The sequence below is a fragment of the Pyrgilauda ruficollis genome, unplaced genomic scaffold (genome assembly GCF_017590135.1).
Source record: "Pyrgilauda ruficollis isolate IOZ18807 unplaced genomic scaffold, ASM1759013v1 scaffold37, whole genome shotgun sequence".
Classification (NCBI taxonomy): domain Eukaryota; kingdom Metazoa; phylum Chordata; class Aves; order Passeriformes; family Passeridae; genus Pyrgilauda; species Pyrgilauda ruficollis.
The window spans coordinates 8,600,459-8,626,260 of record NW_024525156.1 but is presented as its reverse complement, the minus strand read 5'-3'; the positions used below and the strand labels follow the sequence as shown (position 1 = coordinate 8,626,260).

Below are 25,802 nucleotides of genomic sequence, written 5' to 3'. Positions count from 1 at the left end.
ACATTATTAGACACAGATTGTAATTAATGTTCTGATATAGGAATTCTATTTTTTTTTTCATGCACAGTGATTGGAGACTGATTTATCCTGATGGAGCTCACATTTCAGTGGAGGAAGACACAAACTAGCAGGCAGCAATGGATGACAATGTGATAAGAGATGTGCTGTGGCCTTCCTCCCCTGTTGCCCTAATCCGTTTCAAACAGACCTGCAAACTCCAGGGGGTGTAGAGAGGAGCTTTGCTGCAGATGACAGGAGAATGACAGGAGCACAAAGGAGCTCCATTCAGTAGTGTTATTTCTCAATCAAAACTCAAGTTTTGCAGTCTGCAAGCAGATCAAGTTACCTGATGACTAAGGGGTTCCTTATGAAGCCTGGATTGAGTTCCCAGTGTACATGCCCACATTTGTTTATTCCTGAAATCTGAAAAAGAAACTAATCTCAATAAACCACAGTATTGAGACACATGCCACAGCCATTTTGTCTGAAAAGAAGAATTCTCTCATTATTGGCAGTGACAAAAACCACAGAAGTAGCATAGAGAAGCAGCACCAGGTGAGGTGGTCCATAAAGTAAAGGAAAGCATGTGTGCCAAGCTGCTGCATAATACAGGGGCTGGAACCGAATGTAGATTTAGACTGTCAAATCACAGCAGGATTGTCTCAGTCAAGACATAGAATTAATTCCCCATAATCAAGAGGAGAGAAAGACAAGTCTTATTTTTTTTCCCAGATGACGCTTCTGGATGGCAGTAGTGTCTCTCTCTCTCCACTGTAAGAATGAAGCAATAAATAATGATGCAAAGACCTGTAAAAAGACAGCTCCCCTCTCCCCTGCATTTCCAATTTCTGTTGCATTTCAGAAGTAGGCAAAGCGATACCAAATTTGTCCAATAGGTGTTTTCTCCTATAGAGCTGGACATAAATTAATTTGGATGCATAAGAAAGCCCACTGTCTAAATTGCATGCAGTTTGTTCTTAAAAAAAAAACAACTGAATTATGATGTTGTGCAATGCTCTCTTCACATTAGGTTAATTAAGCCAGTACCATTAGTCACACGGGGATGAGATGTTTTGTGCCCTGAATAAGCAGGGCTGGAAGACTTGGGCCTTGTATCTTCTTGGGATGATCAGTTAGAGATGAAAAATCACAAAGGCAGTGAGTGCTTGTCTTCTGTGACTGAGCTTAGCTTGACAGCTGGCCAGCCTAATGCTAAATGTGCTAATCACGATAAAAGCAGGGTAATTAATCAGAGCACAGCAAGGACATGCCGGTTAACAGTGCTGAAAGCAAGCAGAGGAAATCTTCCCACATTACAATACATACTTCTCTTCCCTAGAGAGCTTTTGGGATACCTATTATGGAAATGTTTACCTCGGAAAGGCTGAGGGGGAAATGGTGCAATGACGCTTCTGATGGTGATAGCCTTGAGCTTTTACAAGGGAAGCCAGCAGTTATCTCCACAGAGGGACAGCAGCAAAAGGATTTCCTACCTTCTCTGTGATGGGCCTCATAAGGAAACTTACACCAGAAAAGAATACACAGTATAATTCAGAAACCGACCTGCTCTAGCAAGGGAGGACCTTCTTCTATTACAGTCAGAGTGGATTGCATGTGGTTAATAATTAGGAGACAACTTTTGGTCAGATGCAATTATCTATGGAGTTAAAAAGGATTGTTCTTAAGGCACAAGAGATTCCTGCTAATACTTCAGGTAAAAAGCTACCACATTTTTACATCAACCAAGGCTGCTTACCAGGATTTGATTTTTTATTTTTGGTAGAAATACAGTATCTACTTTAGGGAATAAAAAAGGTGTTGAAACCACCGACTGGAAATCCTCTCTTCAGCATCCATTTGGTGACTTGAGTAAGTCACCAAATGCACTCAGAGGAATATCTGGGTGGAAACTCAAGATGTGCTGCAGCCCCTCACACAGCCCCCAGAGCAAACCCTGCCTCGGTCCCTCCATGCACATGTGGAGCTCTGTAGCAAGCACGGGATGAGTAGGAGGAGCAGCATGGCTTTCTAGAAAAGGGGCAGGCAGTCTGCCCAAGTGTTGAGGGCTGGCTCTACTCAGCTGGCACAGCACTGGCTAGGAGAGGATGTTTGAAAACCGGACACTCTGTGTGCAAACCATTGTGCTGGCTCTGGGTTTTGCTGCCTGTGGCTGTGTGGACTCCAACATGATAGGTTTGTTGTTTTTCTGACAAAAAAGTTACACAGACTGAGACAGAGCAAATGACAGGACTGTTTCATGTTTCACCCAGAGTCAGTGGACCTTGGATTCCTACAAAACCATTTGCCAAGCTTTAGGAGGATTTCTGTGTGAAGAATCACCGGATTCATAGCCTTTAAGGCCCAAAGGAATGATTTTCACAAGCCAGGTGGGTATCCTGTAAATCCTAGACTGCAAAATGCAGGACATGTGTGTAGACCTTGAACAAAATGTTCTCTCTTTTATCAATAAGGAACTGAGCTTGGATATTCTACAGAAAAAATAAATCCCATTAAGACCATGCAACAATAATGGTAATGGATGGGATCTTCATTAGCTGATGAAAGAAATAGCAGGTAACAGCTATGGAATGGAAGTATCTGTCCCCAGAAATAAAACAACATTGTTTTCATAATGGCAGAAGATATCCCAGCTACCAGTGAGCTACATTTCTCCTTTTCTGAACAGAGGGTTTGCACTTAGCCATATGTTAACTCAGAAGATGACAACTCACTGAAAAATTGCATGAGGTAGAAAAAAAAACAGTAACAGGGAACTGCCTGCTGAAATGTTATGAAGAATTGCTGTGAGAAAATGTTCATTCTGCTAGGCATTTCCAGGAGCATCAACATTCAGCTGCTCTCCCATTGTAAAACTATCTAGGAATGCCAGCTGCCACTTTGCTAAGTGGTGTTGGAACAGATTCAGCCATGGCAGGGGTCATGTACAGAAAGCATGTTCCTTCTCACAAGTACGACACCAAATGCCTGTGCTTTGCATATATGGCAACAGGAAACTTTTAAAAAAATAGAAGAGTGGGAATGCAGTTAGAAAGAAAGAAGAACAGAATGATTCTGATGCATCATACTTATGCAGGTTATCTGAGCATTTCACACATGCATTGCTCAGATAACCTGCATAAGTACTGGTTCCAGGCAAGCCCTAAAGATGTAGTTACTTAACCTCACAGAAAAGAAAATCCTTACCCCACCAGCATCACTGCTGCAGTCAGACTTGCTCTGCTCACTGCTGTATCATGCACTCAGAGTTAGTTTTCCTGGGTGAGATTTGCAGGCAATACAATGTCTTAGCCCAATAGTAATTCACAGCGCATTGGGAGAGGAGAAGCCCTGAGGGATTTCCTCTTTGTTCCAGAAGGGAAGATGCCCTGGGCAGGGATGGATGCGGGTCCTTTCCCGCAGATGGAGCCCTTGCCCCAGCGAGCAGCTGCTCCTTGGCTGAGCCCCAGTCCGGGGAATTCCGGGCTGCAGCACAGGCGGGTTTCAGCTGCTCCTTCTCTCGGTTTTATCAGACTGAGATTTTATGTTCACTCCGGGATATTTGCATCAAATCAGCTGGTTTTATTAACCAGTTCCAGGAGAAGCCAGGATGGTTGGGAACTGTAGAGAGGGCAGCTCAGTACCAGCCTAACAGGGGATCAGGATCATAGGGGGAATTGAAAAGAAGTATCAAAGCAGAGATGTCAAGTTACTCCGTTTGCTGGGGCTTTTTGTTTGTTTGGTTTTTGTTTGTTTATCCCCAGAAAAAAAATTCCATTCTGCAGGAATTGTAAAATCTGACGATGGTTTGATCCCTTTTCCTATTGTTGCCTGTAATTAGCCCCTAACCATCCTGCAAGGCTCCTTTAAGGATAACTCTGTACTTGCCCAGGTGAGAGCAGTGGGGTGTGTATGCCATTCATGCAAGAGGGAAAACTGAGTGGCTGAGTCCAGCAAGCCATGATTCCTGGAAAAACCCAACACAAATCTGCAAATGAATTTTTCCCTAAAACACTCCAGGTTTCAAATTTTGTTTTATCCTCAATTAGGAAAAAACAATTTTTAAAAGTGCTCACAGAGTAGAGCTATACATCCAAATGAATCACACTAAATCCAGTAAAGTGATTCATGCTGATGAACTCCAAATGTTTTATTTGGAAGCTGATATCATTTCACTGAATTGTTTTTAAGTGGTTTTGTTCAAAGAGTGAATGGAGACATTTTTTGGAAGGAAGTTGGTCAGGCTGGTCAGGAGACAGGTCAGACTTGGAAGGAAGGGAACATAATACAGGTTTTATTCAAGCCAAAATGAAAGCTTCAGAATTTAAAAAAAGTTTTAAAATAATTTCAAAAATATTTTGGTTCTGTGTCAGTGACACTGACCTAATTTCACAATTCACAGGGAATTAAATAGTTTCATCTGAAAAAAATTTTTTTCAAGAACAAACCCAGCAATATTTTTGATCCCAAAACACCACATTTCTTGGCTGCCAGTGCGGCAGAGAACAAGATTATAGTACTGAGACAGATGTTATCAATAATAGTAGGCCAAGAAGTAACTACATGTCTCAGTACAAGAGAGTCCTCAGTATTATGAACCTCATCAGGCTATGAGGGAAAACAAGAACATTCCAGGGAAATCCAGAGCGGTGACATTAGGTAATGTCACTACTCAGAGAACATGATGAAGTTAAATGCATGTACTGAATGCACTGCTTTCACACTGGGTGAGCAATGAGCCCCCACAACTGCAAAACTTTGCATGATGCTTTAAAAATGTTTAATTACTTACGTTATAGAATCACAAACTTCATCCATTTGGAACTGAGCCTCTCACATTCTCACCCAAACCTTGTCTTGAGTTAATCTGACAAAACCCAGGTACTCCTTTCCTTGAAAAGCCAAAGAATTCCAGCAAACCACTGTATGCCTTCTGCAGCAAAGTTGTTCAGACTGAAAGGATCTGCTCAAGGACCACTGTCTCCAGACAGCAGGTCTTTGGAAGAAGTCTTCCTTGCCCTCAGAGGCACTGTTTTTCTCAGCAAGACACAGATGGCAGAAGGTCCTCAGACCAATTTTGCAAGATAAAAGAAATGCGCAGAGTCTAATTGTCAAAATTGTCAAATTGTCAAATTTGTCAAATTGACATTTGACAATTGTCTAATTGTCAAAATTGCAGTGAACATTTAGGCGCCATGCAACCAGAACACTACTTATATCTATTACATTTGCTATTTGGCATTTGTATAACTCTGTATTTTAAATATAAAGAATCTTTTCATAGCTGAGATTATTTTTCCTAGTGATTTGTGAGAATGGACTTTTAAATGCACCATAGCTTTTACCCTTACACTGTTGTGACAATATGTGGCTTTATTTACAGTAGTATCTATTACTTAAGTGAAATATAAATTTAATCATGTTGTTCATTAAGAGAATTTAATCTTATTAGAAAGGATGAAGAAAGAAAGATGGGAAATTTGCTCTGCAGAATAAACCCATTAACACCATATTCTTACTGCAGGATAATCTTTCTGCATGGTATGAAGACGGAAAAGGCATTTCTAACCTCTTATTTTAATAGGCAGTGTTGTTAGCAATGAGAGCTGATACTGCCTTCAATGAGTATCCCTAACACTGCAAGTCAGCAGAAACATTTATCATTTTCACATGAATCGTTCAACTTGGGTAGTGATCCAGGATGACTCTTCTGCAGTAAAACATTCATGCACAAAACTAAATTAAGTTTATGCTGTCATCAGCTGCCAGATTTTTCCACACAAGCCAGCCTTTACTTGCAAAGGGTCTATCAACTGTTTTAGCTACCAGAAAAAAAAAAAAAATCATTTGGTAGATAACATTTGGGGGATAGCTTTCAGCATTTAGTAGTCTGAAAAAAAAAAAAAAAAAAGGAAGGATTTCTGAGAGACCTTCAGGATACCTCCTAGGTGGATAGAAAATTTTAAATCAAAATGAAGCAGGTAGGGTGTAAAAGCCATCACAGGAGCAGGGAAAATGAGGTAGGAAAAAACCCAACTAAGTAAAAATACCTAGGAAACAAACAACAGGCAGAACAAAGAAACTGTTTAATAGCAAATTCTTTAGTACTGAAAAACAGGCAGCAGTGTAAATTGCCATTGCCTTGTAAAACATCACTCAGGAATAGAAACCCACGATAACACTTGCAACCCCTTAAAGGTAAGCTTATGTCTGAGTGAGCTGCAAACAGATGTTATGCAGCTGCTGGAACCCGCACTGCACTCCCTACTTCAAGAACTCAGCTGGGCTTCAGGTTTTCATCTCTCCCTCCCTCTGGTTGCCACTCACCTGGGATGTGCAGAAGAGGAAAGGGAAGAAGGAGGGGACACAAAGACCTCCCGCAGTTCACCATGTGGACATCCCCAGCTAGGGGATGAGGTTGGGCTCTCCCACAGCAGGCTCTGGGACAAGCCCTGCAGGTGTGCCTGACACCTATCGCTCCCAGCACCCGTGGCAAGGCACACTGGGCTGCACACCATCATCCCCTGCACGGGGCTGGGGAGGAGCCCGGCTCTAACCACCAAGTGTGGCTTGTTCCCTGTGGCCTCCTGCAGCCCTTGGGCCCAGCACCAGGGGCTGTTTCTTCAGCAGCTAAAGGGCAGAACAAAAAGAAGAGCAGGGTTATATCCTCACAACTATTTTAGGTATTAGGATGTTCTCAGTGATTTCTAGATTGTGACTCTACATCTGTGCTCTTCAGCTGGGGATGAAATCAGTGGCATGGCTTGAGATGACTTCACCTTTCAAATCCCAGAGACCTTCAGCAAAGCCCAGGCAATGAGAGCTAAGGTGTCTTACATTTTTTATTTTTTTCTTTTCCTTTTAAACATCAGAAACATTTTGGTTTTGAAAAGGAAACCCAAACTGTCCTTCCTTCAAGAATAAATATTTGCACAAAAATTGTGGCAGGCAGCAATACAAAATGATCACATCCTCACATGACAGTCATTTCTACGCTTGCCTGCATAGCCAATCATTTGTGGTTCATTTCTTGTGTGTTCGTGGCCCAGTCTGTCTGGCCTTAGCCACAAACATTTTCCCCATAAGTTTCGGAAGGACCTTTGCCCAAGGAAGGGCAACTAAAGGCATTTGAGATGCCTGATGGCATCTGCCTGGCCTCTCTCTGCCAGTGCAAATGGGCACAAATCTTCCTCAGGGACTGTCATGCCAACCAGCCTTCCATGGATATCTCAGATACCCTTGTGCATCTCTAATGGCATCCAGCACCTCTGTTTTGTTAATTAAATTGAGCCTTTGTGTGGCATTCACATTCTCTGAAAAAATCCCTTCGCCCAGGATTTTTCTCCTGGGAAGCTGAGAAGACTCAGGGAAAAGGGAAACAATTATCTCATTTGCTTCTCCTCTGTTTTGCTCATGTGTAATGTGTTTGCAGATTGTTCACCCACAGGTGATTGTTTCATTGGATTCTGGTGTGAGTTGTTTTGGCTCATTGGCAAATCAGGGCCAAGCTGTGTCGGGACTCTGGAAAGAGTTATGAGTTTTTATTATTATCTTTTTAGCATTCAGTAAGTATCCCTTCTGTATTCTTTAGTATAGTATAGTACAGTATTCTTTAATATAATATGGTATTATAAAGTAATAAATTAGCCTTCTGAGAACATGGAGTCAGATCCATCATTCCTCCCTGCCAGGAGGGTCCCTGCAAATACAATACCATTGGTGTAACACTTATTCGAAAACTCTGGCCTTCATTAATGTAAATAAAGAATGAATGTAAACCTGCAAATATGTCACGGATCCCAAAATGTGTAGATTACTTCACAGCGACAAGTCTCCCTGCAAACAGCTGCTCTACACTGATATGATTTTCCCCAATATGAGTCTACATTCACATTAATCTTAAGGGTATTATTGGCAGAATTCCTTATTAAAAAAAAGAAAGGCAGGCTGAGATTACACAACAAGAAGTAACTATCAATGACCCTAGAGAAGAATCAGAATATAGCTAAATATTACTGGTATTTTTTCTACCTTTTCTTCATGAGCTAAATGGGAAAATTAAGCAAAGTCCTTAAACACATGAAGTATTGCCACCCTGTAATTTGTAGGCAAATTCTGTGGAGAAAATTAAGTGAAGCCCAGCTGTGTTTCAAATAGTATCTCAGTACTCCAAAGTCAGTACACTAATTCTGTATGCATTTTTTTCATTTTCTTGGTATACCATGGGTGACTTCAGTCCTTGTTCAAAGCAAGGACGTGATCCTCTCATACTGCCACAGTTTCCTATTTTTCTCCATGTTTCTCTAAAAAAAAAACCTATTAAGGAAAGAGTTAAGTTCTCCAACACTCAGGTCTTGGTTCAGCTGTGCATTTACATGGGCGCATTTGGGGCATTTGTCTGAAAACCTGAGTGTACCTTGACATTCAGCCATGAGGAGAACGGACTAATTTTTTCCAATCTTGGCAAGACGAGCACACTTAAATCAAAACAACTTAGTCATATTATGAAAGCTGAGACCCTTGCAAATTTATATTCCTCGCTGTGTTTGGGTATTTGTGTGGGCCCAGGGCCAGAAGTAGGCAAAGAGTTTGAAGGAGCAGAGAAGGGTCTCTGTGTTGCTGATTTGGAGATAATTTCTGCCTCCTCCAGATGAGTCTGTGAAACATATGAGCTGGCACTTGGTGACAGTACAGTTTCTGTCAAGTGTGTATTCATTGGTTGTGTCCTGCCTTCTAGGCATCTAAGGGAGACTTACTTCTGACGCCAAACATCACATCCAGTTTGACCTGACTGAGTGGTCAACTGCTCTGATACAGCTGCTTTTGTCTGACACATGGCAGGCCTTGCTAAAAATGAATAAAGGGAAGCAGAGGTGCTTAAACTTCTTTGACTGAGCAGAGGCTTCTGGTCTTGATTACAAAGATGCAATCTTACAGAAATCAAGAGGTATCTTGATTTCCAGAATTCTCCCTGTAGATGAGAGGGGTGAGAGAGACCTGGAAAATCCGTGTCTCTGTGACCAGCTTCCCAAATTGCAGGATGTGAAAAGAGCACAAAATGCTTTCCTTCCCCTGATCTCTCCTAAATGCAGACATGCTCTCATTGCAGCCTGCAGTAAAAGGGCTTAAATATGCAGAGTACCAAGCCCTCAGCAAAATTTCAAGTGCCTACTTCCATGAGAATCAATAGATGAGAATATTAGTTTCTGAGTGGATTGGGTTTTCCAGTCTGAAGCACAAGGATTTCAGAAAAGCTGACAAAAATATTTGATTTGGAGAACCTCGAGCAACTCTGAATAAGGGCATTGCAAACAACAAATGAATATGTGTTCTGTGTCAAGGATCTGCTGAGACAGATACCAAAACATGAAAACAGCTGCTGACAAAAAAAGGTCCATGTAGCTGAACAGTCTGGCTGACTGTAGACAAAACCCGACGCCTAGAGAAGCACAAGAACAGAGCAAGCGTATTTTCCCGGCATAGCCTGCCAGGCTCCAAGACTTGGTGCCTCAGGCATTTCCTGAGCCAGAGGTTGTCTGTTGTATTTAATAGCTGCACACAGACTTTTCCTCCACACACTCATCCAGTCTCTTCTTAAGTGATGTGAACATTTAGCACCCACAACACCCCACGGCAGGGGTCTAAGGCTTTAACAAATGGCAAACAAAGAACTGCTCTAATTTGCTATGGATCTCTTACCTACTGGTTTCACTTGATGCCCCAAATTTCTTTTTTCCCTCACTATTATTCATATGTATTATTCATAATACAGAGGAACATATTATTCATATATCACTAATAATAATAGTGGTATTCATACCACTATTATTATTCATGGTAAACATTCAGTCCCTTCATCCATTCAGCCATCTCTGATTACAAGACCTTTGTCACGTGCGTCTCATCTCACCATAGTTAACACTTTTCCAGAAAAAGCATCCTAGCCCACACTGGGATGCCAGACACAGAAACCATTCTCAAAGCGTTTTTGGTGCCCCCAGCTCCACAGCCTGACAGGTACCCTGTGTATTTACTGACCCTTTGAATTTCTTGTAGAAAAGCTGTGTTGGTTCTTCCCTACAGCCTCATTTTTCCATGGGCTCACTTCATGCAATCTTTATGATAATTTCAATTTACCCTTCAGCTTCACAGTACCACATTTGACTCACACAGGAGAAAGTACCTTATAAGCAAGAGATTACACATTACTACTTGCAATTCAGTTTTCAGCCCTGAAATCCTTTGCTCTCTTTATTGGGGATTTTGATGCAATTTTTCTTTTTTTTCTTTTTTTTTTTTTTCCAGCTAAAGGGGCTGCTTTGTCATGCTCTCAAATCTAACCTGCCAGAGATTTATGAACTCCAAAGTTCAGACTGCAAGGCCGTCTTGTGTCTTCATCAATTTGCCTTACAAAAAAAGTAGACCAGTAGACCAGTGCTAAGAAATCAGACACCCCTCTGATCTGAAGATAAGCCAGTCTCAGTGGTTTTGGATGAGGTTCCCCTACAAAGGGAAATACCAAGCAACTCTAAAAGGCCACTACTTAAAAAACCCAAACCAACAAAAAAACACCCTTCCCTTCTCATTTTACAAAAATAAATTTAAGAGCCTGGAGCCTCTCTTAACATGTCTCTGTTGCATCTCCAACAACCTCCCCTGAGCTTATCAGAACATGGTTGCCTTGGCCTTGTCACAGCTCCCTTTGCTGCTTCTGAGCAGTCCCTGCTCTGTGCAAACTCTTTGGAGAAAAATCTGTCTGGGTTGGATGTCAGGAAAGCCCCTTCTGCAAAATGCACATTTCTAGAAGGAGCTCCTGACCCCTTTGTCCCGTTTCTGTCCTGGGTTTATGACAGGGCTCCAACAGTGCCTGCAGTATGGACACCCCACCAAGAAGACTTTCCTCTTGTAACTCCAGCATTTAAGAAGTGGAATTGGAGTGACACATGTGCCAAACCCCTGACATGAGGCCCAACACACCCCAGGGCACTCCAGAGTCCCTCCTGACTGGCCAGAGCTTCTGTACCTCTCCAGCCTGGATCCACAGGGAAGGATGGCATTTCTTTTTCCTTTCCACATGTGGGATGTTAACAGTGGGGTTGTTGCTTTAAGACTGCAGGTCCCCCTGCACACCCAACCATGCAAGTTCTGTGAATGCCCCAGCAGGAAGAATGTGCTGCTGCTAAACATTTGCCCGGTTTTCCATTGCATGTCAGGTTGTTTCAAGCAGATATATTTCTGGGATATTCTTCTCCGTCCTAAGAGATCAAGTGACCCTGCATGGCTCTGTGATTACTGGCAATTTGCTTGCTTGCTTGAACTTTCCTTTCCTTCTGGTTCTCTGGAAAATGCAGCAGGTCCCAGCATGGTGGCACCACTGCTCTCGTGGCCTGTGTGACAGGAGAGCTATTTGTGGTGAGCAAATCTCAAGGAATAGAAAAGGGAGAAGCAACCACATTTCAGAGGGAACAACAGCAGGAATTCAGGTTTCAGCACTGAAAGAAGCTGCTAGCCCAGCTGGGGAGGTGGCAGAACCACAGATGATGCTCTTGGCCAGTTCCCACAAAGAGGTGGCTGTTGGGATGGACTCCAAAATGTCAGCTGCTGAGAGAGAGAGGGAGGACAGGAAGTTGTTGGAGATTAAAAAGCAAAACACCAAAAGTTCACAGTCACTTGGGGTACAGACACAGAAAGTCTGGGCAATTTCTCTGCTGTTCAGGTACAGGAGTACAATGCCAGAGAGTTAAAAACCCCAGTGGTGCTGCCCCAGCAGCGTCACTGAGGTGTGACCGGACCACACAAATCATGGTAGAGGTATACATCATTTTCTGCTACACTACTTTAACAAAGAGAATTTTAATGGCTTGATTATGCTGACCACTTTCCCCCAGATGATTCACCTTGTGGTTCCATATTATTCCCTTAAGAAAAAGCATCAGAAAGCATCCTATTTACTGACATTTGTGCATGGACTTCCCACCTCCACTGAGAAACATCAGTAAGACTTGGCCACTGAGTAACTAGTAGTCAATCCCCTCCGTTAATCACCTGGATTGCCTGCCAAGTAAATGGCCTTACTCATCCTATTAATACTGAGACATCCATCATTTGAATTATCCAGGACTGTGGAGGTAGAATACATCAGACTATCACAGGAACTCATGCAACTTTTTGAGGGCAGAAGAAAAAAGGAAAGGACATCATAGAGGAAAAGTCATGACTCTATTACCTTAAAGCAGGTGTCATAGTTCCAGTTTGGTCCTGTCATTGATGCCAAATAAAAGAGAAGATGCTTCATGTAGTCAAGGAATAAATCACTACAAAATACTGACACTGCTGTGGGTGAGTATTTCAAGACCCACAGCAGCCACCACCCATGAAAATGCAAGCTCTGACAGCTGCTATGCCACATACACCGTGTGTTAGTCCATTCTATTTCCATGCTGAAATGCAGGTAGTCACTCTGCAGTGTCATGCCACAAAAGACCCATCAACAATTGTGATACCAATGAGATACATGACCATAGAGAAATCAAAGAGAATGTAATTCAAGTCCAGAAATAAGCCCTTGTTTAAGTTCTTGAAAGTATTCTCACAGCATACAACAAACCAGGAACAGAGAAATAGGGCAAAATTGGGGTGTCAGAAAAATAGAATTGGATCTAAATATTTAGAAATGTTTTTGCAGTTGTCTTGATAAAGTCTTGGGATATATCCTTTATAGGACAAGTGATTAAGATGTGAAAAAAACTTGATAATGCTTAAATGAAATTAAATTATAAATTATACATTAGCTACACTTATTTTTCATAGCTAAAAATTCAATTTTTCCAATGCTCTGATGTCTGTCTGCTGAGGCAACTGTGTGAATGGAGTATATTGAAGAAGTAACAAAAGATCTCAAGAATAGCCATTTACTTGTTTTAAAAAAACCCTATTTTAAGGGTCATCAAAGATAGACAATGAAACATGAAACTGTTAAAAATATTCATTCCTTTTGGCACAGATCCCTCTCAGCATTCTTTCTCCACTTTGCAAGATGACTTTTTCCATTTCTACCATTTGTGTGAGCTTGAGGCTACAGCATGCAATGTTTCTTTAAAAAACAAAGGAAAACTAATCTATTCTAATCCAAAGAACACAGTAGCTTTAGTGCTAGAAGGAATGGCTAAGATTTCTGTTCTGCATTAAAAGTACCAGAGTAATTTATAAAAGCCTGGGGGGGTTATTTGTTTTAAAAGATCCCTCCTTCTGGTTCCTCTGGCTCTTCCTCCAACGCCTGTTCAGTAACTTTTATATTGGCTTAATATGACATATCAATGGCCAACTGGATTGTTGCACTCATAATATTTTAAAATTTGCATTAGCTGAGCCTACTTGGAAAATATTTCTGTTGACTAGTTTAAATCTCAGTTGTGCCCCTGTGATCATCCAGAGGACAAGGGAATAATGACCTGATGTTTCTATCCAGTTTTCACAGAAGACAAAGATGGAGGAAAAACCTGCTCGAAATCTGTGTGGCAGGGTGCATGAAAATAAACATCCTTCAGCTATTTCATGGAGAAAATTGATTTAATCTGTTTGATAGCATGCAGTAATGCTGTTCAGTCAAATGTATTTTTGTTAGGCTAAGTCTGACTTTTGATGTCCGCTGCCTGGCAGTAACTTGAACCCTTGATTATTATGCCCTTTAACAGTCCACAAAAATGGCATAAGTTTGGGTCCACACTGGTGGCTGCACCTTAGCAAAGCTGAGCAGCTGGTGCTGCTGAAATGCAGCTCCAAAGATGAACAGACCTTTCAAACCCACCCTCCTTGTTCTTCTCACCAGGCTATTTCATACAAAGGTGTAAAGGCAGGAAAAAGACAGTGGTGTTGACAATATCCCACACCTTCATATACTGGTAAAAGCTATTTACATCTGCTGGTAAAGACTTTCTGGCCCCAGAAAAAAAAATTAAAAAAATAAAAAAATATATATATATGTATAAAGGTAAATATTGGATGCAGTAGATGCAAAATTACTACTTTATTTTTGGTTTCAACCTTGAGGCATCCTCACTGAAACAGTCTGTAAGCTCTTCTCAGAGCTTGTGCACCCTGCTGCACAGTGTACTGTATTTAAATAAAGTTCAATTAATTTTATTCATGTTTCTCTTCCTACCCCAAACTTCATTCTTCACTATTTACTTCCTCTGGCCCAACTCTCCCTGCTCAACCAGTGATACAAACCCACCTCTCTTAACCCCAGTCCCGGTTTCTTTGCTGAAAATCATTCAATATCTTGTCGTCTCAGTCCCAGTCCCCCTTGCCCAGGAAATCTCCTTCATCCCTCTTGTCCCAGTTCTCAAAACCCCATCTTTCAACCCTGTCCCGACTTTCCAGGCAGCTTCCATATAATTCAGGTCATTTCCTCCTTCACACTGCCAGAGTGATAAACGCCTCTTAGCTTTGCCAAACCTCAGCCTTGCCAGACTACAAGCTCCAAAAGATCTGAGCATGTCCCTTTTCTCCCTGGTTACAGAGTTGGAGATATTCAAAGACATGTAATGCAACTAAATTTAGGTGAAACTTACTGGGAGATCAGGAAGACATATCCTTGTCCCAAAGCTGACCTCCTGGCAAGGCTCACGCTTTCACTCTGAAGGCCTTAGAGGAGATGAAGAGCAATGGACCATTTTCAAAGGAAAGGTCACCTGGAGTTTAACATGAGCAAAATGACATTTCCTCCAGCTTTATTTACAGAACCAGATGAACCATTTCAACTAACATTTTCAAAGCCCAGCATGGGAAGTTTCAGCATGAATAGCTAAACTGACAAAATTACAAAAAAACTGAGGGTAGGTTACTTTCCTGGGGAGCCCTGGGGGAAGAGGAGCCATGCACCAACTCTGCCAGGGAACTTTTCCCCTCTAAACTAACCCTGGCAGCTGAGGGGCAGCCAGCCTGCAGTCCAAATAACCACTGTGTTTCTTTTTAATAAGAGTCTGGACCTGCTTCAAGCCTAGTGCTAAAATCAGATATTTTACTAGCTTTTTAATTTTTCAGTTCAAAGTCTAGAAATTTTGAGAAACCACATAAACCACTACTGAAGATTTCCGTCTGGACCACGGTTCTGAGTTCAAGACATCCAACAGAAGCTGTTTTGCATTGTGTAGGAAGCCAGATGAGCACAGCTTGAGCAGGCAAAAGTGTTGCACTTCTCATCAGTTTCATGCTGCTAATATGAAAAATACAGTTCTACTTTTTACAAAAGCCAAGGGAAGGATGAATACCTAGACACAGAGTTTTGGCTATAATCACAGTGCATGCTAGTTTAGATGTGCCTTTTCTAAGAGACCCCTCTCCAGAGGACACAAATGATTCCAAAGACATAAACAACATGCCAGCCTGACTGATGTGATTCATTGCTGCCTTCCTTTGATGAGATCACCATATGCTATTGCAGAGCAGAAGAAGCCTCGGTGCCTGAGCCTGAATTTTATGGTTCAAGAATCACCTATGTTTTCACTCAGGAAATTTATAGTCTTTGCTAACCCTAAACTAGAAGACACATCAGTCACACTTTGCAACTTTTCCAGCAAACTCAGCTCCACATGCACTATTTCAGTTTTTTCCAGCACAGTTTTTTTTCCAGTATTTTCTGGTTCTGTCATTTTGGAAGTAGACATAGGAAAAAAGGTTAAGAGTCAAATCAGGCAAGCTGCATCAATAAGTTAAGTTCAAATTTTCTTGAAATAAGTAGCAGTCTCAGAGTACCAACTCGGATCATGTAAGACTATGTACTTAAAAATATTTAAGAAAAATAGAAAAATTACCTTTATTAACTTTCCACCAGTGCCCCCCTGAGAAGATTTTCTACAGCATGCAAAAGGAAACACTGCTCCAGTAAGTGCTCTATCCTTTCAGTCACTCCATCTTACTTTTCTCATCAAATATGTTAACATGCCTTTAAACCAATTCAGAGACCCTCCTGAAATTTAAATACATTTTTTTACTATGTTGGTTTTTTCTTTTACTTATACTTCCAGTTTCTGATTATGTTTCAGGGTCAAGAAGAACCACATGAGGAAAATCAAATTTTAAAGAGAGAGATAGGCGAGGTCATAATCCATAATAATTTTTTTCCCTCTTTTCACAGTCATTTACCTACCTGATGAGTTGATACACTCACTCACCTACTTTTTGAATTTTAGAAATAGTTAATTTTTTCTTTTTCACTAGCAGTTAATCACTTAGTGCAAATGACGCTGCATTCTCATCAGTTACCAATATATTGCTTTATTTCTTGATAGCAAATTAAGGCTTTATAGTGAGATTTGTACAGTACAGGCCAAATTGAAACATTAGAAACTTTAAAAACCATGTAGCACTATTCACTCACTTCAACATAGCCAGAAAAGTAGCTTTTTTTTTTTTTTTTTTTTTTTTTTTTAATAAACAATTAAATGTTACTAGTGAGGCCTTATATTTCATGAGTGCAAATGGCTCAAAATCCCACCATCCTCAGGGCTCACCATTTAAATTTCTTGAGGCCATTTTTAGATAAAGAATAAACAGAAAGTATAGCTGGCTCAGATAAAATGTACTGTATTACTTGCTGGAGAAGAATCTCTTAGTTTAGAAATATGGAAAGGAAAACCAAAATGAAATTAACTGTCCAAGGGATGGGATCACCTCATATTAGTCACTGACCAGTAGCAGTAGCAATGACAAATTCATTTTCCATGGCCCTCTTTGCTTTAGTATAACTTAATTTATAATTCAGAGCCGATGCCATCCTGTATATTAAAAAATCCAAAATTGGAGAATTGGAGGAAGATACATAAGTTATAGAAATTTTTGCAGCAGTAGAACAAGTTCCCTCTCCAGGGACATGTCCAAACCATTGCCCTTTTTTTTTTTTTTTCTTAAATTTGAGAGAGCATTGTTATAAGTATTTCCTCAGCAGTTATGTGTTTTTCTTGGGCATATTGATTTTCACTTCATAGCACTGATTTTATTAGTGTAGTCTGGAGATGATGGAACTACTGCTTATGAAAACCAGACACAGCGCTTCCCTTATGAGACACAGTGTTTGAGCTGAGCACATGAATTCACCTGTCAGTCAGGCACAGGGGGCCTGCCTGAAAATATCATCACCCTTCACGTGTCTGGCTTTCAGATCTGAGCATTGCATGTGAAAATGCAGAGGAACAGCTGCCAGAAAATTGTGAAGAAAGTAACCACCAATCAACCACATGCTCTGGGGAAGGAGCCAATGAGATGGGGGACTTCCAAAATGCTCCTGCTCATGCAAGAGCAAGAGTGACCATGAGAGTACCAGGAGCTCCCAGTGTCACAGGGCAACTCTGCTGTTTAATTCTTTGTTGAACACAGCTGTATCTCCAGCCTGTGGGAACACACAGAGCCAAAGTCTGAAAGAATCTAAATCTAATGTGAATAACACTTCAAGGCCCTCTGTCCCCAGGGGTGTTATCTAAAACCAGGCTAATGTCTTTGAAGTCTTGAGATCAGCCATCTATCCTTTGAACTGGAAGGCCACAGAGAAGGGTCAGGTGTCCAAGTGTGTTAAGGCACGTCCTAACTTGACCTAAACGCAAGTCCCTGCTTTGCTCAGGGAACATCCACTGCAGTGGTGCTGAAAAGGTACAGCAAAGGGACAAAGCCAGACTTTCTGGCGACAGCCACGCAGCACAGGAATTGGGACTGCCCCGTGCAAGCTGCTCCACAATGCCTCAGAGCCTCTCTGCTGTCCTACAGGACTATCTCAGCTTGTTGCAGAATTACAGCAGCTTCTCAGGCTGGTTTGCTGGCTTTTCCTTTTGCCAGGCCACCAATATCTCATTTGTTCTCCTTCACTCAGGTGAATACATCACTGCTTATCAGAGCCAGAAGTCCCTATCTACTACCAGAGGATGGTACTACACACGCTGGAGAGGACAAATTTAGAAATGAAGGCAAGTAGCGATGATGCATGAGTGACCCGGAGGTGGGTTTCCCAAGAGAATCCATGCATGGGCACAATCTCCAGATTCACTCAGCAGAAGTGCTCAGCAATGGCCAGCAGGTCTTACTCTGCTTCAAATGAGTATGTTTAAGAACATTACCCAGTATCTCCTGAGGGATTACAATGGATGACTATCAGCCACATTGGAGAAAGTTGGGGAACACAGACACAATATTGCATAGTCAGCTTCATGAGCACAGCTAGAATTCAGATGTATTTGACACAGCTTAGTAGCATTTCCAAAGGAGGGATTATGTGCTATTTCCTTTGGAGGCAGCTACTGTAGCCTGGGACAAGATCATGGCTCTTATGGAAATGACACCCCACCGGGGATGCTGAGCACTCATTGCTTTTGCATTAAGGTGGCCTCTCCACAGAGACCCACGGCACCTTAAAAAGTGATCATACAAAAAGCAAACAAAATAGTCTTCTAGAAAACCCCTCACCCATAAGGTACAAGAAAAACTGACTCCTGTCAGCGACAGAAAAGACAGCATTACTGAATATGGGAGCGTGTGTTTATACATCAGTGTTTTTAAAACTGCATTGCAATGACAGGTGTGGGGTGTCCCTTCAGAAGAAAGCAGGGTTGGTGTGCTCTATAATACAGCGCTTGCAATGTCGTTTAACGAATCGCAGAGCATCCACAGAGACTTCACAGTCCTGCACATTCAACATCTGCAGGTCGAAACAGTTGGCAGCTACAATCTGCAGGCCCTGCCCAGTGATGCTCTCGCAGGATTTCAGGCTCAGGCGCTTTAGGTTGAAGCAGTTGAGGGCTAGAAACTCCAGGCCGGTGTCTGAGACCAGAGGGCACTTGCCGATGTCCAGCGATTTGAGTTTTGTGCAATTCTTGGCGAGGTACTCCACGCCGTGGTCCGTGATGCCCTCGCAGCCCCGCGCGTTGAGGTAGCGCAGCTTGCTGCAGTATTTGGCTATGTATCGGATGCCCACGTCCGTGATGCGGCCGCAGTGAGCGATGCTCAGGTATCGGAGACGCGACTCCAGCTTGGCGATCTCCCGCATGCCGAAGTCGCTGACGAAGCGGCAGTCGCTCACGCTCAGTTCCTTGATGGATGTGCAGTAAATCATCAGGTAGCGCAGACCCTCGTCGGTGATGCGGACGCAGCGGCGCAGGTACAGGTGGGTCAGCTGAGTGCAGTGGGCGGCAATGGTGTGCAGTCCTTCGTCCTCCAGGACGAAGCAGTCTGTCATGTCCAAGTAGCGGATGGAGATTTGCTTCCCGTGCAAGGGAGACAGCTTGATGGAGGCTTCGCGAGTCAGACTGATGCACGTTACTTTGGAGCAGCCTAAGTGGAAAAACACAGTGAGTTTAAGCAAGCAGTAAAAACAAAGCGCACAGCAGGACCAGAAAGGCGGGTGTGGAGGGGTGTGCTGGACATGATGAAGGTATCCTCATATTGCAAGAGTGGAATCACCCTGACTGAGTGCTCTGATTTGCTGGGCTGAGTCCCCACACCAGAGGACAATAAACACAGCCCTGGAAAGCACCGGACTGATTTTGTCCATATCCCACATGTAAAATGGTACTCCTGGGTCTATCTGGGGACAGCCTATGATCTTTTACTGCAATATAAACCCAGTGACAGTCAGAGAAAAGGATACTACATGACAACCAATGCAGTTTTTTCATCAGTCTCGTTGCTGACTGGCTGAATTTGCAAACCAACATCAGAGGTTCTTTCACCATCCAAACTCATTATAGAAAACACAACCCCGCTCCCTTTTCCCTCCTCCCCTGCCCCAAGCATTTGGAGAACAGATGTGAATCCAGCCCCAAGCCTGCAATGCGGGAAGGATGCAAAACTATGGCCCAACTGTGTGCTTGCAGAAGGGTGGAGATTTGGATAATCTAAGGAGAATGGAGAGAACTGGTAGGAGCCAACAGACTAATAAGGGCATGCGAGGACACGGACAGACAAAGAAAAGGATTGTGTCCACAGAGAAAGTCTGGCCATGAATGGAGGTAACTAGACTGGAGGAGAAACACCAGACCTTGCAAGGAAAGACAAAGAACTAGATTAAAGGGAAAAATACACACAGACATTCCCCATTTTTAACCTCAACTCATTGCATAGTGGAGAGTGAAAGCTTTTTTTGGAAAGTGTGGTTTCTGCTGCACTGCAAACTGGCAGTCTTCGGCTTCTTAGGGAAATTCTTAAACTGTGCCAAATTTAGCTGGGCACTTTGCATTAGCATAGCTAGAAACAGCTGCAAGAAATGAGAGTCTACCCACTAGTGATCAAGGCCCAACAGTTTTAGCCATAAATGGCTACCCAGAGAATTTCTGCAGGTTATGCTCAAAGAGGTGCCCCCAGGTAGAAATAAAAACACCTTTTCTTTATTGCTGGAACACTGGCCAAGCAGTATGAAGTGACTCGTAAAAAGTGATGACCTTAGAGCTCCATGTATCAGAAACTCTGCAAAATACTGTAGTGTGGAATTAAAGAACATGATCATGTATGGAGACTGCCTCAAAAACTTACATGACACAAAGCTATACCACTTGCTATTAGAGGTTGTCATTCAGAGGCTTAGTGGAAGGTATGAATATGCTTCAGTTCTTAAAAGCAAAAAGGAAAAATATCACTTGAGATAACCATGTGGACTCATACAAAGGCTGCAAGAAATGTGGGATATGGACTTGAAACATTTTGCCACCTGCAACTAGATTTCCACATTAATCATTAAAATTTATGCTGGATCTTTAATTTGGATTTCAAATTTAGTTGAACAGATGCAAAGTTTACTTTAGGCCTCACACAATTAAATGGGCAAATTGTGCACAGATCATGCAGAAGAAAGACCTTGAAGTAAAACACTCTGTTCAACAAACATTTTAAAACTGCTATTTTCTCTTCAGACTGTTTCAGATCCATCACTCTGGAGCAATCTCTGGAAACACTTTTGCCTTCAGGTAAGTACTATATACACACTCAGTAACACAAAGGATTGTTTTAAAGGGAAGCAGAACAAAACTAATGGCGTAAAAAATTCACCTCTAGTATATTCTTTGAAGTAGGTGATACAAAATGCATGAAAGGAGTTTCACCGAAGAAGCTGGCACCTAGGCAGAGTTCTGCTGCACCTGATGTAGCTGCTGATGTTGCATTTGGCTGAGGAGGCCGCTGGATTAAGAAGTCAGTCTGGATATTTTATATTCTGACCAGAATTCAAATTTAAATCCAGCTAAATGAGAATGATGCATCCACGAGGCCAAGCAGAACATTCTGTCTGCTGAGAGTCCAAGAAGGTTTAATGACCATAATTAGAAAGTGAACGGGTCAGAAGTCTCTCGGCAGGGCTGGAGTCACATACATCAGTTGTGTGATCACGGTTTTGTCAAGCTCAGCGCTGCCATGTCTAGTTTGGCTACACTTTGGCTACACTGTAAAACATTTCATGGGAAGGATATTCAAAACAGTTTCACCAGAAAAATGAGTCCATGCTGATAAAGAACTGACTGATTTTTAGGCAAAATATCAGGTTCCTGGGTCCGCAACAATTTTTCTGTCCTAAATAATACAAAGTGTAAAAATAAAGCTCTGGTGACAGGATTTTCCATACAGTATAACTGATTTCTAAAAAGGGAGAAGAAAGGTCCAAACAGACCAAAAAACATATTGGCTGGAGTGTTAGATAATAACTTGCAGTCAAGCTCAACCAACTTCTAGCAATATCTCAGACCTGCCCACAAAGCGGATGCTGACAGTGACAGAACTTACATTGTGGAAAGCTCCTAAAGTTAATACAAACATCTGGTTTTGACATTAAAGATTTTGGTAAGTTTTTGCTGCCAAGTAGCCATCCAAAGGGGAAAAGGATTCAACTAGATGTACAACTGTGAACTGGGATTTAATTAACTAGCAACTAGCATCATCCCCCAACACACACCCCCACGTCCTCTTGCTCAGTATGGAACCAAACCAGTGGAACACTTCAGTCCTGAGAATTCCTTAAACATGTAGGTGCAAGCCTTGTCCTCAAACTACAGAGAGAAGAATGGGAAAATGGAATCCTCTTTCCAAAACATCCTCCAAAATTACCCACATTACAATGGAAAAAAGTGGACTCAAAACAAGGGCTTGGAGACTGATTATCCTCAATTCATATGGTACATGCAGCAAAAGCTATATCTGAACCCAAACACCCTGACTTCTGAGCATGTTCAAAAGGAGGATTTTCCCCTCAAATGCTCCAAATAGAAAGAACAACTTAGGAAAAAATGAAATTAAAATTACCTTCCTATCTCTTTGATGAGACAAAATTGAAGGAAGACAGGAATTTTATTCGACCCCTGCACACTTTATACCAAACTGATGAGCTCTTAGGGACAGACACTACCTTCTGGGTCCGAGAGTAAGAGGGCTGGGAAAACCACAAATGAAGACAGACCCCAAAAGAACTCACTGCAGGACCTGGTTTCATCTTTTCCTTTTCCCTGCCTTTGAAAAAGTCACCTTTGTTCTACAGCACATCCATAAATAAGAGCTGTGGACCAAAGCATTTTCAACCCCCTACAAGCCCCCAGGTACACTCAGGGTGTGAGCTTCAAAGCTCTAGGTCTAAATCAAAGAGGTACCTACATTTTTTCCTGACACTGGAGATCCTTCAACCTGAATGTGTGATTAGCAATCCAGAACTAATGCCAGTGTGTACCAACAACAAGTAATTCATATACAAGGTCACTGTGAATAGACTCCTGTGGAGTTTCATAGACTCCTTATTGCCTTGTGGTTTCAGAAAGCAATCACAAAAAGGGCATAATTCTGATTTATTGATATTTGTTTTGATGCCTTCCATGACATTCTGCCATCCTAGGAATGGGGTGAGAGAGTTGGATAAATCAGCTTAAAAAAAATAAAAAGGCAGAGAAAAGAATGCAAATCAGTGTACTCCAGATAGGTAGCTTTGGAAAAAGCATCCAGTACCAGTGACTCAATAGCATCACTTTCTATGCCCTGTTGTTTAATCTCCTGTCTTCATCTTTCTCATTGCCACTGGTACCTCTGCAATGGCAAATCTGGTTCGGCTGATTTATGACGGCATTAGACTGATAACAGATGAGATCACAAAGTAAATGTTGAGCAGCAAATTTACTTCAGTGCTCTGCTTGGCTGCATCCTTTCCATTAAGTGCCAACCTATTTGCAGAGAAGAAATTCTGTGCAGCTGACCTTGGGAAAAACATCTTGTTTCCCCAGAGCAGGTCTGAAGAAAATTGTCTAAAATATTTCTGCTGATCTAAACAGCTTAAAAAAAAAAAAAAAAAAAAAAAAGGAAAAAAAGAGAAAAAAAGTTCAAGTGGACTAAGTCTTGTCAAAATAGCAATGGAAACAAGGGGACCTTGGAGTTTAGCTAGGGATGACAACAGATATTAATACACAGAAAAAAAGCCTAGCACTTATTCTGAGCTCCTCCTCAAGTCACTTACTGGATTACAGATGTGTTCATTACCTATATATAATCTACATATACACGTGTGTGAAGAAGATAAATTTTGCTGAGGTAACTAGTCTTCACCACATGACATAGCACTGACCTCAGTGTGGGCCCCTCTATGGGTGCTTTGTGCCAAAATCTATAATAACTCCTTGTGCCATGTGAACAGGCCACCTCTGCTAGCTCACTTCCTTTGGAAGAGGCCTGGCCACTCCAGAGGTGTTGCTGGCATTTGGGGCACTGAGATTTTAGTGGTGCATGTCTCACAGGTGCTCTGCTAGGAGACAGGCATTCCTACTTTGAAAGACAACACAGAAAGGATAAGTGTGTGCAGTTATGGAGTTTGACAAACATCAAAAGCATCTGTATTGGAACATTCCCTGTTACCTGACACATCCAGGTGTTCCAGGTTTGGGCACAGTGACACGACATCAAAGACTGCCTCATTGGAGATGTTGTAACAGCCAGACACCTCCAGCCTCCGCAGTTCTGGACAGCACTGGGCAATGGTGTAGAGTCCTCTGTCTGTGAGCCGCCTGCAGCCACTAACAATTACCGTCTCCAACATGAGACATACGTTGGGAGTATCCTGACAAAGCCTCCGGGTCAGCACTTTGAGAGCCCTGTCTACGTTGATTGTCTCGCCAGTCAGGCGAATTGTCCTCCAAAGCCGCGGGTCCCAGGCCAGGTTGTACCAGCGGCGGCACACGCGGGCACAGCGGCACAGCTGGTTGGTGGGCAGGAAGGAGAAGATCTGGATCATGGCGTGGTCGGGCAGCCGGTCTATGTTGGCCTGCTCCTTCTGGTGCTTGGATGCCAGCCGGATGAGAGGATGGGTGAGACGGGTGGGAGGCGGCGAATGGACCATGGCAACGGTTTCCCCAGTGACTGAGGATGAGGATGTCGATGAACCTCTGCCATTTTGGAACCCAGGGGAATTCGGTGGAAATATTAATGCTGGACTGGGCGTGCTGAGCGTTCGCATGCTCAGGTCGGAATCTGGAAGATAGAACACACAATTTCAGTGAGCGCTGGACAAAGACAGAGCTCTCTGCATAGCACAGCTAGCCCGTTTGCTAATGGAGTATGATGGGCTTCGGGGTTTGTTGGGGGTTAAGCAGTCACTTCTACCAGTCAGAGTGAGAAAATGTATTTCAAAAGCCATGAGAGCAAAGGAGATGATGCAGTTCTGAGTCCAGAAGAGGAGACAGCAGTGGAAGGATTTTTTAAAATCCAAGGATTTTTATTCTTTATACTCTTAATTAAACATGGAATTGAAGTATTATGTTTGAGTCACAGGCTTTTTTTTCTGGCAGAAGGTAACTGTTCATAACCTTGACAAAGCTGTGAGCTCTTAGGGGCAGAGAATGCTATGGTCCTTCATCTCTCAGCTCCTTCAGCCAGTCAGCAGGAGGCCAAAAAAGAGCTCACAAGTGAAGGAAGCTCTGCTTCCTTCACCAGATCTGGGCAGATGGGAAAAGCTCAATGCCATACAATTATTTTCAATGTGTCATCAGAGAAGTTAATTTCTCAGTCATGGAAACTGAAACTCAGAATTTCATCCAAGAGCCCAGTGACTAGTTCCTCATGTGCACACAGAAAATACTCCTTTCCAATGGACTAAAGTGAAGTTCAGTTGGAGAATTATTATACAATATTTTATACAATATTTACATACTTATTGCTAGGGCTATTTGTCACGCTGGAACCAGTCAACCCAACTCCCCAAAAAATTTTGCTACTTCTTCACCTTCTTTAGTTCATTTTAGTTACCAAAATCAGGCACAAAGAATTGAGATTTTTTTTTTGCTACTAAGAAAGGTAATCTTTGCTGTAAGATTATTTCAACTGTTTTCCCTGTGTGCTGACATTGCCTACAAGCATTTTCCACTCATCCTCCCAGTTTCTCCATGGAAACCAAGTAAAAGACTGGAAGACAACTAAGATATAACTTTGATAGTCAAACAAATGCCATGGGCAGTACATTTAGAGGCTCTGAAGATATTTTAGCAGTAGGCTACACAAGATACAACCAGCGTGTGAGAGATGCATGCTGCTGCTGAGCACACGCCCTCCACCTCGGTACTGATCTCAACAGAAATTCTTTGTAAAGGAAAGCAGAAATGAATACAGTAACCACAACTTAGTGACCAGCAGAATAACAAGTTTTACAGGCAGACAATGTTTTTGGAGGACCAAGCTTTTCTCCATATCACATCTCCTGCTGTCACATCAGTGTTCAGGCCTTTCAGGGAAGTGTACAAAGGCCACCCCTTAAGTAACACTGACTCTGCAGCTGTGTGACTGTGACAGCACAGATAAGGGCCAAGCAAGAT

General features: G+C 42.3%; 1 protein-coding gene across 4 annotated transcripts in view; it reads right to left on the bottom strand.

The window, feature by feature from the left end:
* Positions 1–16,257: 16,257 nt before the first annotated feature.
* The window catches only part of FBXL7 (F-box and leucine rich repeat protein 7), a 171,545-nt gene continuing 162,000 nt past the window's right edge, over positions 16,258–25,802 (bottom strand). For all 4 annotated transcript variants that reach the window (XM_041476013.1, XM_041476014.1, XM_041476016.1 and 1 more), the window contains 2 exons: positions 23,854–24,465; positions 16,258–19,314 (listed from right to left, as the gene is read on the bottom strand). In XM_041476013.1, coding sequence (XP_041331947.1) covers positions 18,578–19,314; positions 23,854–24,465 — 1,349 coding nt within the window. In that variant the 3' untranslated portion in view covers positions 16,258–18,577. The remainder of the gene's footprint in view (positions 19,315–23,853; positions 24,466–25,802) is intronic.